Raw genomic sequence first — 16939 nt, 5'->3', positions numbered from 1 at the left:
TTGATCAGTGCATTTAAATAAATTTTCTAACACTCCACTAATGTGAAGTGACTCACATATGTAACTGAATGTATACAATGCATATTACACTTAGAGCAACTAAGAATGAAAAAAAATTACTAAAAGTTGAAAATGGATTTACACACAATCTTTGTTTAATCAAGTGATCATTCACTTTTTATAAAATTCATTTCTGTGTTTTCCCTTTGGGCACCCTGATGGGCAGTTATGAGTGCTACATGATCCTTGCCATTTGTTCAGAGGGTCATTTCATTAACAAAGATATTTCAGGTGTTTCATGTGTTTTAATTTTCCATATAATGTCTTCAGCCTGACTGGAATATGCTGATTTTGAATAAATGATTTCTCACGCATGTGGGAAGACTTAAAGGGCATCTTTTGTGCTCTGAGTGAACAAATAATTGATTTCAGCAAAAGCCATTAAAAATGGAATGAAAGTCCTCGGGCAATGCTGTAAAACATGGAGAGCAGTTGCCAGATGCTTTTGAAAACTGACCAAAAAAATGCCACTTTGAAGTTTTAAATAAATAAAGGCTGACTGTCACCATAGGTATGTCACTTTGGTTCTTACTCTTGTGGTGAGATATACTTGACGCATACTACTTTACTACCTGGGGGTATACATGGGATTCTACTCTAACTTTGGGTTTCCTCAGTCATTATGAGTGACATAAAATCAAGAGAAGATATGGAATGATTGATAGGAGTCATAAAATGCATGAGTTTGTCTAGGACACCAGGCAAACTCTAAGGTGTGCAGTACTTTTATGTTAAGCAACGTGGCAGCAGCACTGGGAATAGAAGTCAGTTGTCCTTCTTCCTGTTCTTTCTAGGCTACCATGCCCGCCCTCTTGATGGCATATGTCATAGCTGCTCCAAGACACTGGTGAGGAAACCACCTCAATCTAAGTCCTAGTTCTAGGGACACGGGCTGGATTAATTTTGGTGGAGATTTGGTTTATTTGTGCACTTGTGAGTGTGTACATGGGGCCAAAGCAACCGGCAAAACCTTCCTTTAGAACAAAATTGTCACTTAAAATTAAACCCACAGTTCAAATTCACTGTTCTAAAGGCACTCACACTGATTGTGAAAACAGAATGTTCACACCTAAAATTAATTATGAGTACACTTAAAGATATAATAAAATTAAAAGAGGTTTGATTTAATTGGTATTAAATTTAATAATTTAACTTTATCATAAATTCATCAAAAATTTTATGATTTATTTATCTATTCTTGGTAGGTCACATATTAGTGTGATTCCTTACCAGAGATGGTCCCACTCAGAATGTGAACATCCAAACCAGTAGTAGGATGAGATTCCAATGTACTTAGAAGCAGTCATATCGTTGGTATTCTTGAGTTGAAAATAAATGATGAGCTCCCATAGGAAGCTAAAAAAATTTTTTTAAAATTAATTTTTGGCTGCATTGGGTCTTCGCTGCTGCACGTGGGCTTTCTCTAGTTGCGGCCAGCGGGGGCTACTCTTTGTTGCGGTTCACGGGCTTCTCATTGTGGTGGCTGCTGTTGCTGTGGAGCAAGGGCTGTAGACATGCAGGCTTCAGTAGTTGTGGCGCACAGGCTTAGTTGCTCTGCAGCATGTGGGATCTTCCCGGACCAGGGCTTGAACCCGTGTCCCCTGCGTTGGCAGGCGATTCTTAACCACTGCGCCACCAGGGAAGCCCTCTACAAATGTTTTTAATCATCAGTTTTAAAAGCTTCTTAGCATTTGACTTTTAGAAAAATCTTAAGCTAAAAGTCAATCTTTTGTTTATATATATTTAAGCCCAACCATATAGTTGCAACATTTTTCAGGGTTTATTTTTCCTCTGTTCTTAAAGCATAAGAGATTTCATAAGGGTTTCACTCTATGGTTCCTGTATTATACACATACTGAATGATGTTAATAGAATATTTTTTCCTTACTTTCTCTCTGAGTAATTATAGGTGCTATTTGGCTTAGTACAAAGTAACATAGCTTATCTGTAACTCGTATCCACTGTCCCATTTTGACTCTGGACTTAGAAAAAAAAAACCCGTTGAATTGGACCTGAGTATCGATGAGTCCAGGAAATGATTTAGTTAAAATTATATTCAAAATATTTTGTGCTTCTTTGCTTTAGTGAACTAGGCCATGAAAGCACGAGAGAAGAAGGAACAGGGTTTGTTCACAGTAATGTTAGAACATCAAGGCAACACTCTTTTTTTCATGGCCTTTCACCCTGGTAACTTCCAGGCCCAGCTGGAATCAGGGGATATCCCTTTCCATTTCAGACAGTTTCGTTTCTGAAACTGAAACTCTAATTCCAAAAGAGAATTAACCACAAAATTTCAAATCTCCCCCAAAAGATGTGGTTTAGAAATAGTTCATGGGAGAGGTCAAGGACTGTATTATTTTTTATTTTGTTATCACTACTTTGGCTATCTGCTATTCACACAATTTTTTTTTTTTTTACGGAAATTACGGCTTTTCAAAAGTCAGATAACGTGCTCCATCAAAAAGGAGAAACATACCATTTCCAAAAATAAATAGTCACTTTCCCCTTAAGCCATTAGGTTTTGTGAAAGGAAGTGCTAGAAGTGTGGTTCATTTTAAGGAAATTGTAAATGTTTGACATATAATTTTCTGTCAAGATAAAGCACTTCCCTCATTAAATGGAAACAAGTGCTCACTGTAGTGTTCAGCAGATGACTTCCTGTATTTTTCTTTCTCTTTCTACTTAATGTTAAAACGTGCATTACAAGTAGTCAACGATAATCAAGTATTTTACTAAGTCAATAAAAATGATATTTTCTATTTTTATCAATGTTTATATGAGTAACATTCAAAAAGTTTTAATTTCCTCCCATCATCTGTGATGTTTTTAAGAGTTGTTCTTAACTCAAGGGACTTGCAGGAGTTCAAACTATCTCATCCCTTGACTGAATGATTTACTTCACAAACTCAGTAGACACTGCATAGGAGGTAAATTCCTTTCAGATGGTAGAATTATTCTGAGAACAGAGCCAAATGTCCCCTCAGCACTGGAAAGGAAGCCAATGCCTCATTTCCCCTTTTCAGAAGGCCAGAAGACCGAAAATAATGATCAAATGCTCTGTACCACTGCAATCAGCCTCTGGGAAAGATACTTTAAACCAAATAATTGAGATCACTTAAAAATTTGTAGTATTAATCATTATCTTTCAGATGATCTGAAAGAAACTTTTAAAATAAACTTCAAGAGAAGCTCCTTATGATCTGAAATTTTAATACTTCATATTAAGGAACTAAGTATATAAACATGCTCATGTCTCTCGGTATTTAAGTTTCTTTTATTCCTCTCTACTCTCTGTGCTTCTCTACCCAGAACTGATATCTACCCTTTCAACATTCAACATTTGGATGTGGGTAGACAACATTTTCTGCTTTTACTTCATCTTACTCATTTTAGTCTTCAACCAATGCAATTGAGCTCTACAGTTTACTCAAACTCTCCCTATAGAAGGTAACAACCCAGTTCCAAAGTTCACTTCAGTCTGTTTTTTCATTTGACCTTTCTGCTTATTTGCCACTAAAATAAGACCCTTCATAACAGTCTTTTCTCTCTGCTATAACCCCTATTTTGGTCTCCTTTTTTCAGTCCCTTAAAGAACTCCCAATTTTCTGTCTTTGATTTTACATTCTTATTATGTTAAACTGAGTTCATAATATATTATGCAATTTCTGTATGTTAAATATTTCTGTAAATTCTCTGAAATTGTACATAGATTTGTGCCTGGGTATTTGCACTAAGTAGGAATGAAAGGTAGATTAGTTTTCATCAGATTCTTGAATGGATTTATAACCCCTAAATGGCTGAGTCATTGCTTTATACACACTTTCAGTGATTTCATTTGCTGCATGGCTTTACCAATTATCTCCTCTGAGGACACACCAATCTACATGCTCATCAGGATTTTACTACTGAACTCCTGACTCCCATTCCCCTACCTTTCAGAGTCTAACTGTCCCATAGTCACCTCAGTCCAATGCCTCAAACTAAATCCTCCCCCCAGAGCTTGTTTCTCTTCACATGTTGCTGATTTTAAGAAATATCATCAAAATTAGTCAACCCAGAAACTTGGAATTTATAATATATTCGAGTCTACTTCTAAATAAGTGGTTATTTCTTGTTGATTCTAATTCTTTATTCACGAATTTCCCCTTCACTTGCCTTTCCATTTGCCCTTGTTTGATCCTGACCTCATTATTTCTCTCCCAGAAGATCCTTTCGAGAATCTGATGAAAACCACCTTCAATCTACCTTTTCTCCCCATCATAGTATGGTGGATAATGTACAGACTCAAGAACCAGACTCTATGGGTTCAAATCTCAGCTTGTTCACTTGCTACTACTGTAATATTTGGGAGTTATTTACCTTCCCGTGCTTAATTTCATTATGTGTCACATAAGGTTAATAATAGCACTTAGCTTATAGAGTTGTTATCATAATTAAATGATATGCAAGGGCCTAAGAAGATTGGCTCATACTATCTAAGTATTTGTTAATATTTTAATAATGGCAAAATATCCACCTGGTCCCTCTGTTTCCAGGCTTGTCAACTTTCTGATGCATTGTTCCTACGTTGTGACTGGGGTGATTTTTCTAAAATGATAAGGTCACCATTGTCCTTATATACTGACAACGACTCCTCACTGCTTTCAAGGAAAAAATTCAGCTTCTTTGATCTCCCTCTGTGGATCTTTCTAACCTCGCCTTTCACTGCTCTCCTGCCTTTGATTCTGAGAATTAGGTTATGCATTTAGGTGTACACCCCTCACACCCATTCTCATGACTCCTGGCAAATATGCATGTTTATGCTGTCTAGAGTATCCTCCGTTTTCTTCATTTTGAAGACTTAGCCACTGTCTCCCCATTAGAGCCATCCTGCCTACATTCTAATCCTGGATCAACCTTTCTAGCTATGTAACCTTAGGAAAATACTCAAGCTGCCTGTGGAATTTATAAAATGGGGCTAACCACAGTAGTTCCCTCAACTGTTATTGTGAGGACTAACTAAATTAATACACATAAAGCTTAAGCCATGCCTGCATCATAACAAGTATTCAACAAGAGCCTTAAGAAGACTCTGCAGATGCGGGATTCTGCCCTCATCCTTCTGTCTCTATCACGATTTTAATATTCCTCCTGTGTGTTTCACTAGTCCCCTGGCACCCTGGCCTCACCACTAGCAAACAATTACAGAATATAATTGTTTGTTTACCTATCTCTTTCCCCACCAAATTCCAGTTTTCTTGAAGCCACGGACAGTACATCTTTTCTCTCTTCTCATTGTCTGAACACTATCTGGCATATTATAGGAACTCAGCAAATCTTTGTTAAATAAAAATGGATGGATACCCTTACCCCCAGAAGAGAATCTGAAACAAAACAGTTGCTGTGTAACTAGTTTTTAAATGAATGATAAATTTATGAATCATATCTTGGTATAGCAGGAGTATGTTCCAAGTTGATTTGGACAGTAAGACAATCAGCCAATGTAATTTTATGATGGAACCTAAATACTATTTTCTTTTTACTTATCTTTCTTTTTTTAAGGTTTGTTAGTAATTAAATTCTTGATCATATAATGCAAAGTTTGTCTGGTGTATGCTCAAGGTACGTGATGATGCTTTAATTATCTCTGAACAGAGATGACTGCTGAATGTTGACAGTCACAGTACCTGATTATCCTCCCCCAAAGAATTCCAAACCTTGTTTCCATGCCATTGTCAATGTAAACTATTTAATTCCCACAATAACTGTGAACTGCCAAAAACATGAAGCAATCAGCTAAGCTTTGACACAATGATAACATTGAGAGCAATATTTCTTTAGTGTTAATGTTTCTAAGAATAACTGCAACCCAGTTTTTGCAGACAAAGGTTAGGCAAAAATAAATGTGCTACCCAGAAGTCTTACAAAAATAGATGCAATTCAGTTTGTAATGACTATTTGCCTAAGGTACCACTATTGCCTGTTCAGAACAACAAGAGGAAGGTTTGTTGAACTATTTCAGAAAATCTGTTTATTAATTGTATTTAGATTAAATATATCTCATGACATTAGATGTTTTAGTAGGAAAAGTTCTGTGAAACTAAACAAAAATACTACATGTTTTATACAAACCTCTTTTAATTCTTACAGCAAACTCATCAGGTATGTATTATGATTCCATTTTAGAGATTAGAAAACTGAAGCTAAAAAGAAGGGGCTTAGATAACTGTCAACAGTCAGAAACTCTACAGCCTTGTATCCAGACATTTTCTTTGAAAGAAATTTTACTTATAGATAGCACATCATAAGTTTTCTTGTGTTTAGTTTAATCTTGTCACTTGGAGGAAAAGGAAGGAATTAATGTTTAATGAATCAACTGTGTCACATTCTTTTGTTTTTATATGCAGTATCTAATTTAATCCTCTCACTATCATTGTGAAGCAGATATAATTATCCTGACTTTTTATAAATGATGAGACAGCTTCATAAAGATTACATTAGTTGCCAATGACAGAAAAACCTCAATAGAAATTCTTCTCTTGCTTTGTAGTATTACATTCAGGCTGCCTCCATAAATGACTGACTGAGTCAAGTTAGAAAGAAAGGACCCTTAAGGTCAATTAAAATTTTTAGTCTTTTGGATTATGACACAGTTCATAATGTTTTTGGAAAATCCTTCAGAAGACTACTCTTTGCATTTTTGAAATATACATTTTAGAAAAGTGATGCATTTATTGTGATGTATTGATTTAGGCTTATTTGCATATATTCATATTTAAAAGTAGAACATTTATATATAATCTTTGATAAATAATAAATCTACTTGATAAATAAACTTTTGGTCTTAAGTAGGGAGAGATTTTACTTATGTGTTTTAGAATTAGAATGAAATAAAAGTTCATTTTAGTAACTGATATTTAATCTAGTATTATGAAATCAGTCATTTAAGTCTTAAATTCACCATAACTGAAGACTATGGTGCCAGTGAAAATGAAGATATGCAAAGAAGAAAATCTTTATGGAAAACTTAGTGAGAGACATTTCCCATTTTTGTGTCTCTTATGAGTTCTTAAATGACCAAATACTTAGTAGAATACTTAACTGTGGGATTAAAGAAAAAAAAGATTAATAAGAAGCAAACAAAATCTATGATTATAAGAGCATAGAATCCATTGGATAATAGGGCAATAGGCTTACATTAAGATTACAAATCCTATAGTTAAAGCAGGATTTATTTTAGAATTTTATCATTAAAAAGAAAATAAATGTCTAGAGGTCTGAAGTGTTAGACAATTTCTGTCTCACTCTGTAGTAGTAGTAGTATTTTTTGGATATGCTATATCATAGAATAGACACAGTTACTTTTCTCATATCCTGAGTGGATGCTATGGGTAGCACTATCAGGAGTGCCATAATAATTGTTCAATAAATTATGTTTTTTGAATTGAACAGATGTTTGGTTGCCTGACACTGCACCCAAAGACCAAAACGAGCCAGGAATTTTAATTTTGAAGTCACCCTCCTGCTGCAAAAGCTTAAAGACATATTTATTGGACAATACTTAGAAAAGAAGTGAAATTATGATAAGCAGGCAGACATATGAGCTCTGTGAGAATCAACAGGGCTTGATATTTCTAGCATCATAAAAAAAAGAATTACTCAACTCCATGTGCATTACGTCTCAGGAGTCTCAGGATGATAAGAAAAATATGTTTTCAATCTTTCCCCAAATGTATTCAGTTCAATATGAGAATAGATATGTCTCATATTAATACTTAATTTCTAAATACTCATGAGCTCTATTAAAATTCTCTGGCGAAATTCTACCATGCTTCCCTTTCAGTAGACTCTAACTCAAAGTTTTGTCAGGCTCTGACTGATTAGCTGGTTTTTTCTTTCCCAATCACATTTCTGAGCACACCCAAATGGAGCTCTGGGAACTCACTGTTTAAAAAATATTCTTTACAAAGTATATTAAAGGCTTGTTTAGATTATCTAAAGGAGATATAACTCAAGGTAATGGAGTGTAACAGAGAAATGTGAAATGTCTTTAAAGCAAGATCACTTAATATGGAGTTATCCTCTATATTCATATCTATTCACGAGAGTATGGAACTGAGTATTTTTTCAGATAGCTCAAGTCCACTATTAAATTAAAGGAGCCACCAATTATGTATATTGCGTATGCACACTGAACCATTACATGAATGATCACATAAGCCACAACTTAATGACAACCATGATTTTCAGATGTAAGTGGTGTTCTCTTTCACTCATCACCATTTACCGTCCTGTGTTCACTAACAGAAAGGCTGATTAGCGAGCAGAACTACAGAAGATGACCTTAAGCTCCAAACTCTGAAGAGCTCTCCTGAGGCTCAGGTGAGGTTCTGCTTGAAGTGGACAAGTGCACACAGAGGCATTTATTCAATAATTGGTGGGTGGATGGATGGACAGATGAATGGATGTCTTCTAAAGAGACACATGCCTGCAATATTTCCAATGATTAAATGGCTCCAGATATTCTAGTGATATTAAAGATTTGTATTTCCATGGTCATGAAGACACCCCAGAATAAATTTGCCCATACACCCGGTTAGGTCTTCTCCACACAGGACTGTGTAAATAATCTTAATACAGACTTTTAGTAACAAATATTCTTTCTTCCTCATAACAGTTATTAAGAACTTCTATATCTCCTTTTCTCTACAGGCAACTCTTCCCTCTCCTCCTTTGCAAAAAAAATAGTTTTAAAATGGGAACTCTCCTGAAACTCTCCTAAGCACTCTGAACTAATCTTTAATATTGGCCAATTTCTGTCCTGTATAGTTAAGTGTCTAACATCATGATACCAAATATTTATCCATGAAAATATAGTAGATTTTATCTAAGGCTAAAAGACCAGTAAAAAAAAGAAGAAATTAGAAAGTCCCTTTAGAAAGATGTTGTAAAGTCAATAGTCAAGCTTATGAATACTCTCTCTGAAGTTAAAAACATGAGAAAATTGTCAGTGTAACTTCATGAAATGCTCCTAAGAATAAAGTTCTTTTGCTGCTTCTACACAGCAACTGATGCAACTAAGAAAGCTATATTGAATATTTGCTTGCTCCATAATTAAATAAGATATTTACTATACCAAAGTAAGAAAGAAATTCTTACCACCTTCCTTAGTGCAGAGGTTGACAAGGTTATGCACTGTGTCCATCAGCTCCAGCTGCTGCTTCTGAAGGACACTGTTATTGGTGGTGGCTCTGTTCAATTGTTTCTCCAGTTCCTGGATTATGTATGTTTGACGAGTAACCAAGCCTTGAAGATTCTCTTTCTCTTCCTTTAAGGTGTCCAATTCTTCCTTGTGCTTTCCCTCCATTTCAAAGATTTTATGTTCTAATAAACTACAAGGAAGTGAAGATAAAATTTAGTTTTAAAAATGCTATTAAAAAAACTGTGATTCAATTAGTTCCTGAGTTTATTTAAAGTGAGAAACTTTAGTCAGGTATTTCATCATGGAAGTATTTTTTAAGTGAGAGACTCAGAAAAATATATATATGTAAATATAAATATTATATAAATATATATATATATATATATAATAGGAGTGACATATACAGCATGTGAAATGAAGAATTATTAGATCACTTATTGTTAGAGTAATGTTTATGTCCTGGGGTGTATCTTACATCCAGGGTAGCTGACTTGGACCCTGTCTGCAGAAATTATAGTATAATTTTCATTAAAGAAATGGGTACAATAAGAAATAGAAACAACAGTTCAGAAAAATGTATGAACAAAACATAGATATTTACTTTGCTTCATTCATTTGGGATTCTCAAAACATTCACAGTGATTAAATTTCACAATAGTTTCGTGATGTCAAGGAAGAGCAAATCGATGCAGAAATCACAGAACCAGAAAGTAAGCTATCTAAAGTCACAATGAATTATATTTCTTGGGATTTTTGATATCTGGTCCTGTATCATAACCACTAGCTTACTTTATCTCTCAATCTAAGCTTTAGGATAAGGCCTAAAGGCACTGCAAGTTCCAAATCACTGAATACTTGGTTCCGAAAAGGAACACCGTGTTAGGCTGGTGGCATGGTCTTACAAAAGGACTTGGGAAGCTTTGCTCAGAGCGATGCAGTCTTCAACTGAGAGCCGTCCTTCTCTCAGAGCTCTTCACAGGATACTCCCTTTGCTTATTACACATTAAAAATGATAGAGAATGCAGAAGCACTCTTGGATCCTAGCAACTGACTGGGAATAAAAAGCATTTACATTTTATACAGTGTATAATATACTAGTATCCTTCAGAGAAAAGCCTTATTCAGTTTTCTCAGTTCCATTTTCAGAAGGTTCAGCCAGTCCTTAGTTTACAAGGTGTTATTCAAATGTAACATACCAGACTGGGCACTTAATTTACCTTGGAGAAATACAGCACTGAATCATTCCTATAAGTTTTCAAAAAGGGGACACTAGGGAATGTTTTAAACTTAATACTTAAATCATAAAATATATAGTGATTTGGGGAAAATGTGACGGTTATTTATATTTTTTAAAGAGTATTTTGGAAATGAAAAATTCAGGCAAGGAAGTCAGAGTAAGATGAGAGTACCTCTAAAGGAGTAGGCATGATTCATTGTCTTATAGTGTTTTCTTCTGTGTCAATAACTTGCTGCTGGAAAAGTTAGTGGTTAAAAAACAAACAAAACTAAACAAAATACAACCAAAAGCCTTTTTACTGGTTAAAAAGTTTACCCACCCACTGGTTTAAGTGATTAGTGTACTTGCTATGGATGTCAGAGGAGGTTGTCTCTGTGCCCATTAATTTTTGGCCTTCAGATCTGAGAATTAACCACAACGGATGCCTTAGCTCTTCCTCAGTTTACTTTTTAATAATTTTTGTTTCTCTTCCTAGGGTAATGATCAGATGTTAAATGCCCATAAAATAGAGTCAGTTAACTTATGGGAAATTTTTCTTCTAAATTCACAAGAGTTATAGTATACTACCAAGAAACATTTGGATGTATAGTCATAAAATACTGGATAAAAATTCTGAATTACCATTTTGTTCCTGAAATAAGATGAGCACTGGCCTTTCAGTTTTCCTAATTAGTAGGTAACATTCTGGCTTGGAAAATATCATGCTATAGTTATAATTCATATTTATTAGTTGCTACGTGCCAACAGTGCTCTCAGCACTATGTAAAATATAAAATGACACTATTCTTACTCTAAGGATTCATTTTTAGAGAGAAATGAAATGAAAAAAATGAAAGAAAAAAACCTCAAGTGAAAAAAAGCAGCTATAAGAAACTTCTATTTCAGACATAACACTTTTTTTTTTTTTTGCATACGTGTTTTGACACTTTCTACTTTTGATGCATTCTTTGTTCAAGAAGACATATACTAAAAGATGACTACTATCTGAGATGTCAATAAAGGAGCTTTTTGTCTGTTTTGTTTTGATTTTCAGGATATTTTGGAAAGAGATGAGAATGGAAAGTTGATCAAAGAAGTCCTGGTACCAAAGGAAAAAATTCTCAACACTGGCTTGTGGAAGAAAAGGTCTGCATTTCCCAAGTAAAAGGAGTATACACTTAGCATGTTGGAAAGAATGTTAATTTTCATAATTCACCAAACAACCTTAATGCACCATGACTACCAGTTATCAAATGATATCAACATAACCTGTCATCTTAAAATAGATATTCATGTAAAATAAAGAAGGGACTGCTCAGGGAAGTAAGAAGCCTGCTGTGTATCAGACATCTCACTGGATTGGGAATGAAATATTTCATTAAAAATAAATATGCATTAAAAACTATAAGCAAATTGGAAACATGTCACACTGTTTCCCAAATGGCAGGTCTTACCAGTTAATTATCTCTTCTAGTCATTTTCTCATCTTATTTCTTCCCTTGGATTCTCTTTAATAACTTTTGTACTCTACTAATTCTCTATTAACTTTATTTACTAGAGATACCCTTTATATTAATGACAAGTTTTTAGACTTCTTCAGGCAAAACGGATACCTTTTTGATACCACTCATCACTCCCTTCCATCTTCTCTTCATATCTGGCTTCCAAAAATACTATCCTCTTTTCTTTGATACTTCTCATCCATTAGTTATTATCTACTTGGGAAGTCAGCCCTTCCTCACTATATCCAAACTGGCTTGAATCCAAAACTCTTCTGCCAGAAAATATTCATATACCATCTCCACTTACTAATCACATTGTTGTAATACACCATTTTAGTTGTGTAGCATTTTAAAACCCTTATCTCCTTTGATTCTTAAAGTAATATAGTGATACAGAGTGAGTAGATGTTACAAGCCCCAGTTTATAGGTAAGAATCTAAATATCTTGTATAAAATTGTGTACATACCGTGCGTGTCATAACCAAAATAAAAAGCCATGTCTTCTAACTTAGACTAGAAGTCTGCCCATGACAACCCAGTGCTATGAAAACTAGCTTTAGCGTCTCATTTCTTTGATTTAGTATAACATAATCTCTATCTACTTCCACCCGCTTATATTTTGCCAAGAATCAAGGCATCAACTTAACATCTCTTTAGTATTTGCTGCTCTCCATCTGGTTATTTTTGGGAGCTTGTCCTTCACAATATTTTAACCTATCCATCTTTTCCACATATAAAAACAAAATTTCTTTGCCAAGCTATTTTTTTAAAAAATCTGAACTGAGATTTTCTTAAATATCACTCTGCCTTAACTCCTCTGCCATTAAATTTAATTTTCTTACTCAATATATTGATCATATCCCATTTTGTCCTGAGGCCTTTTATTGTTTCTCTTACTTTTCCCTATCCAGGTCAGCTGGGAGAGGCCAGCTCACCTAGGCACGGAGACTTCTATATACAAAGGTTGATCTGAAGGACATGACAACTCCACTGTCCTAAATTCAATTGGCAAAGTAGTCATATTTTCTCTATGATGGTCTTCGGCAGCAAGTTTAGTTTAGGTTTAAATGCATAATCCAAAACCTGGATGTTGATTCCAAACTCCAGTGTACTGTTTTCTAGAGTGCGTTCAGTGTATTTTTATTAGGCATTCCATTGTTGAGTTCTACTGTCAAGTTTTGGGGAATGCTAAATTAAATAAATAATTTTATTATGATGCATCCTTTAGGATTAGTGTTCCAAGGAACAACAATTTATGAAACTCTGCACCTAAATCTATTCAAATTGAACGTAAAATCCAGAGACAGAGTTTCTCACAGGATTCTCAATACTTCACGTTTCTCATCCTTCTAGAAACACTTTGAGAAGAGACATGCATAGAATTTGGCACTTAACTTCTAGTTTGAGGCAGAGGTGCACTTTAATGAAGAATAAAATAAACAAAATAATCTAGGCCTTTAACTTCAGCAAAAGGCTCTAATTGAGTATATATAAAGCCCTATTTGAAGCTTTTGGTTGACTTTTTCCCCTAATTTTCACAGTCTGCCTCCTCCAACATATCTTACTGGAAATATTTCAAATCACTGAACACATCTTGAAGCTTTCACGGAAAAAGCTCTCCCTTTCAGATTGTTTCCCACAATAGGGTTCTTAACAGCAGCAACTGAATTCACAGGAGTGACAGTTGCCTAAGCTCTATGTATATAAGTATAGCCCTCAAACCAGGAGGAAGATGTTAAAAAAATACAGAAACCTCCTCATTTTCACCTGTCTGAATCTCCTTACAGATGTTTCAATTTTTAAATTATTTTTAATCTGTATGGTGTCAACACATGTTGCAAATATGGGTTTTAAAGAATGATCTCTTTCCCCCATTCAAGCAAGGGCACAGTAAGTTCAGGTTAAATTTATACTTTAAGTTTCTAACTTGAACACAGTAAATTTTCTCTCAAACTTCATATTTAATATGAAGTTAAACATTTCTGTAATTAAAATGTGGAACAGAAGCATAGTTCACTTCAAGTAAACATTGTCAAATAAATTTTTTAAAGTTTGGGGTAAATAAGAATAAGCTAAATATACTGTGGAAGCCAGAAACCAAGAAGAAAATGTATATATACACTTCATAACATAAAAACAGTTCTTCTGTAAAAAATAGGTTGAACAATAAATGACAAACTAGAGAAAATATTTACAACATATACAGCAAAATTTTAACATCCATTAAAGAGCTTATATGAGGAAATAAAGATATTAAACAATCTAATAGAAAAATGAGAAACATACATGAATAGGCTAGTCACAGAAGAAGAATGCAAATGGTCAATAACCAGGAAAAGATGCACAACATTACCTCTCGGGTAGACAAGATTAATCAAATGGCTAGCAAGGTTTGGGGAAGCTAGAAAGCCCATGCACACTTGGGGAGAATGTCAAATTTGCAGATAATTTGTTAATATATTTGAGAATTTAAAATAATCACATAAAAGATCTACTAAATTGTAAATTTTAGTGCATCTCGAGCAATGAATGAGTTATATGTGTATATAGTTACATGTGTAATATATCTATGATAAATTGTTATAAAGTATAAAACCCCAGCATCTTAAAAAGAGTTACAATCTATACACATACACATATATGATTTAAATATGTACTTGTGCATATGTGTAATTGTATATGGGTGTGTATCTCTGTAAGCACACAGATAAACATGCACACTCCATATACACATGTATAATTAGTATATTCATTAAGAAGTCTGGAAGAATAGGTACCGAACTGCCAATCTGTTAATGATGATTCTCTGCAGGGGGTGGAGGAATACGGAATTTGGGACTCTGAATTTCAATTTATACACTTCTATAAAATTTAAATCAGTTAAGTTTGTGTTGATTTTTTTTATCAATCAGAGAGATGTGGTAAACAGTCATGAGTCTAGAATGGTCTGAGAAGATGTTGTCTAGAGACGAAAAAATTGGGTTGAATTAGTGAACCTCAAAATGTGCACTGATAACCTTGGCTGCCATGCAATGGGCTTTTGGGGATGCAGAATAGTGGTATAAAAGCCATCTGTATTTTATTTATGTTAAGAACAATGAATATGTTTACAATATTTAATGTAAACTATGTGATCTGTTTTCCATTAAAATATTTTTTAAATTGTATGTGTGTTTCTGTGTACATAGATAAATGACATTTATTGGGATATTTGCCAGTTCATTTGCCAGTTCATCAATCAACATTCAAAAAGCATTTAATACTCTATATACTATGTGTAGAGAACTGTGCCTGGGAGCATGAAGACAGAAATAAATAAAACACAGTCTCTGTGTTCCAGAAGGTCACAGCCCAGTAGTAGAGATACACACACACACACACACACACACACACACACACACACACACACACATTACAATATGATGGGATAAATGAAGTAATGGGAGGAAAAAACAAGGTAGAGTGTTATCACATAAGTTGTAATGAGCAAGTCTATTTGGCAGAGTCAGAAAGTTTCTTGGAGGGGTAATATCTGCACTGAATTTTGAAGAGACAGAAGTTTGTGAGTTGAATAAAGGACTACAAGGCATTCCAGACAAGGCAAACATCAAAGATGTCTGAAAAAACATCGTCTTCAGTGATACTAACAACTAGTATGATTAAACACTTATTATGTGTTTCAAGCACTGCCCTCAGTATTTTATATGCAATAACTCAGTTAATCCTCACATCAACTCCATGTACAACTATTATCATCATCCCTGCGTTACAAATGAGAACACCAAAGCACAGAGTTTACACAACTTGCTCAATGTCACACAAGTAATATGTGGCCGAGTTGTTTACAGCAGAATCAAGGCAAACCCAGGCAGTCTGACCTCAGAGCTCCTGCTCTTAGCTATTAGACCATACTTCTAAAATATAAGAAGACTTCTGAAAGTAAGGCTATAAAATTAGGATTATAATGATCATGGACCATGTTCCATGCTAAAGAACTTGAACTTTCCTCAGTCCCTTACAGAGAACGAGAAGAGGGTTGGGCAGATGCTATCTAGAGATTTAAAAGTTGTGCTGAACTAGTGTGTGTGGAGACCTAAAAAAATGGGAAAAATAATCTGACTTGAATTTTAGAATTTTAGCAGACTTTGGGATGATAGGTTTGAGAGACATGAGGTGTAAGCCATGCAAAGAGGTCACTGCAATGGCTAAGACAAAAATTAATGGGATTTTGACCTAAGACAGAGTCAGAGTAAATAGAAAGAAAAAGATAGATTGGAAAAGCATTTAGAAGATAGAATTGACAACATAAACAGTGACGGATAACGTTGTGATTTTACTTTAGTATTTTGTAAAGAACTTATCAAATGGAGGATAACTTTGATTAGAAAGACTGTGATTTAACTTTTCATTTATTTAGGCATATTAAGTATTAAAAATCAATACTTCACTATTCCATTACAAAAATTTGTTAGCAAGGTATAATTTTGTATCTTGAAATTATACACACTTCAATAACTTAAAATTAACTTAATAGCTTCCCATAACCTCTAGCTAGAAGATAGATGGAGCTTGTCAAATAAGTTCAGTGAATTCCCAAGGTAAAAGAAATAGTTTATATTTCCTACTCTAGTATTAGGAGGAATAAATAATGATCTGTATAGGAGTAGGCCAAAAACAACTAGCCTATCCCTTTCTCCAAATTTGTATTTGATTATGCTGAGGATAACTTGACAACCACATCAATTAATCCTGAGGCTGCATCATATTGGAAAAACATTTTTATAATAATTAAGACAGAGAATCATATGGACTTGAATGCTAATTTTGCCATACATCAGCTGTTTGGTCATGGGCAAGTTACCTGACCTCTTTGAACTTGAGTTTCTTCATATAAAATGAAAATAACAATAGATAGTTTGCAGGATTAGTTGGAGGATTAGCAGTAGTGTATGTAAAGCACCTGGCTTAGATGTTCACCTG

The 16939-nt window shown here is 34.4% G+C and overlaps 1 protein-coding gene across 2 annotated transcripts in view; it reads right to left on the bottom strand.

Moving 5' to 3' along the window:
- The window catches only part of ANGPT1 (angiopoietin 1), a 253410-nt gene that overhangs the window by 66033 nt on the left and 170438 nt on the right, over positions 1-16939 (bottom strand). The window contains exon 4 of one of the 2 annotated variants that reach the window (XM_029223174.1): positions 9199-9431. In XM_029223174.1, the coding sequence (XP_029079007.1) occupies positions 9199-9431 (233 nt within the window). The remainder of the gene's footprint in view (positions 1-9198; positions 9432-16939) is intronic. The other variant, XM_029223175.1, reaches the window with a different exon arrangement.

Source organism: Monodon monoceros, unplaced genomic scaffold (assembly GCF_005190385.1).
Source record: "Monodon monoceros isolate NGI ecotype Baffin Bay Population unplaced genomic scaffold, NGI_Narwhal_1 Super_Scaffold_14, whole genome shotgun sequence".
Taxonomy (NCBI): Eukaryota; Metazoa; Chordata; class Mammalia; order Artiodactyla; family Monodontidae; genus Monodon; species Monodon monoceros.
This window is presented reverse-complemented; position numbering and strand designations above follow the sequence as displayed.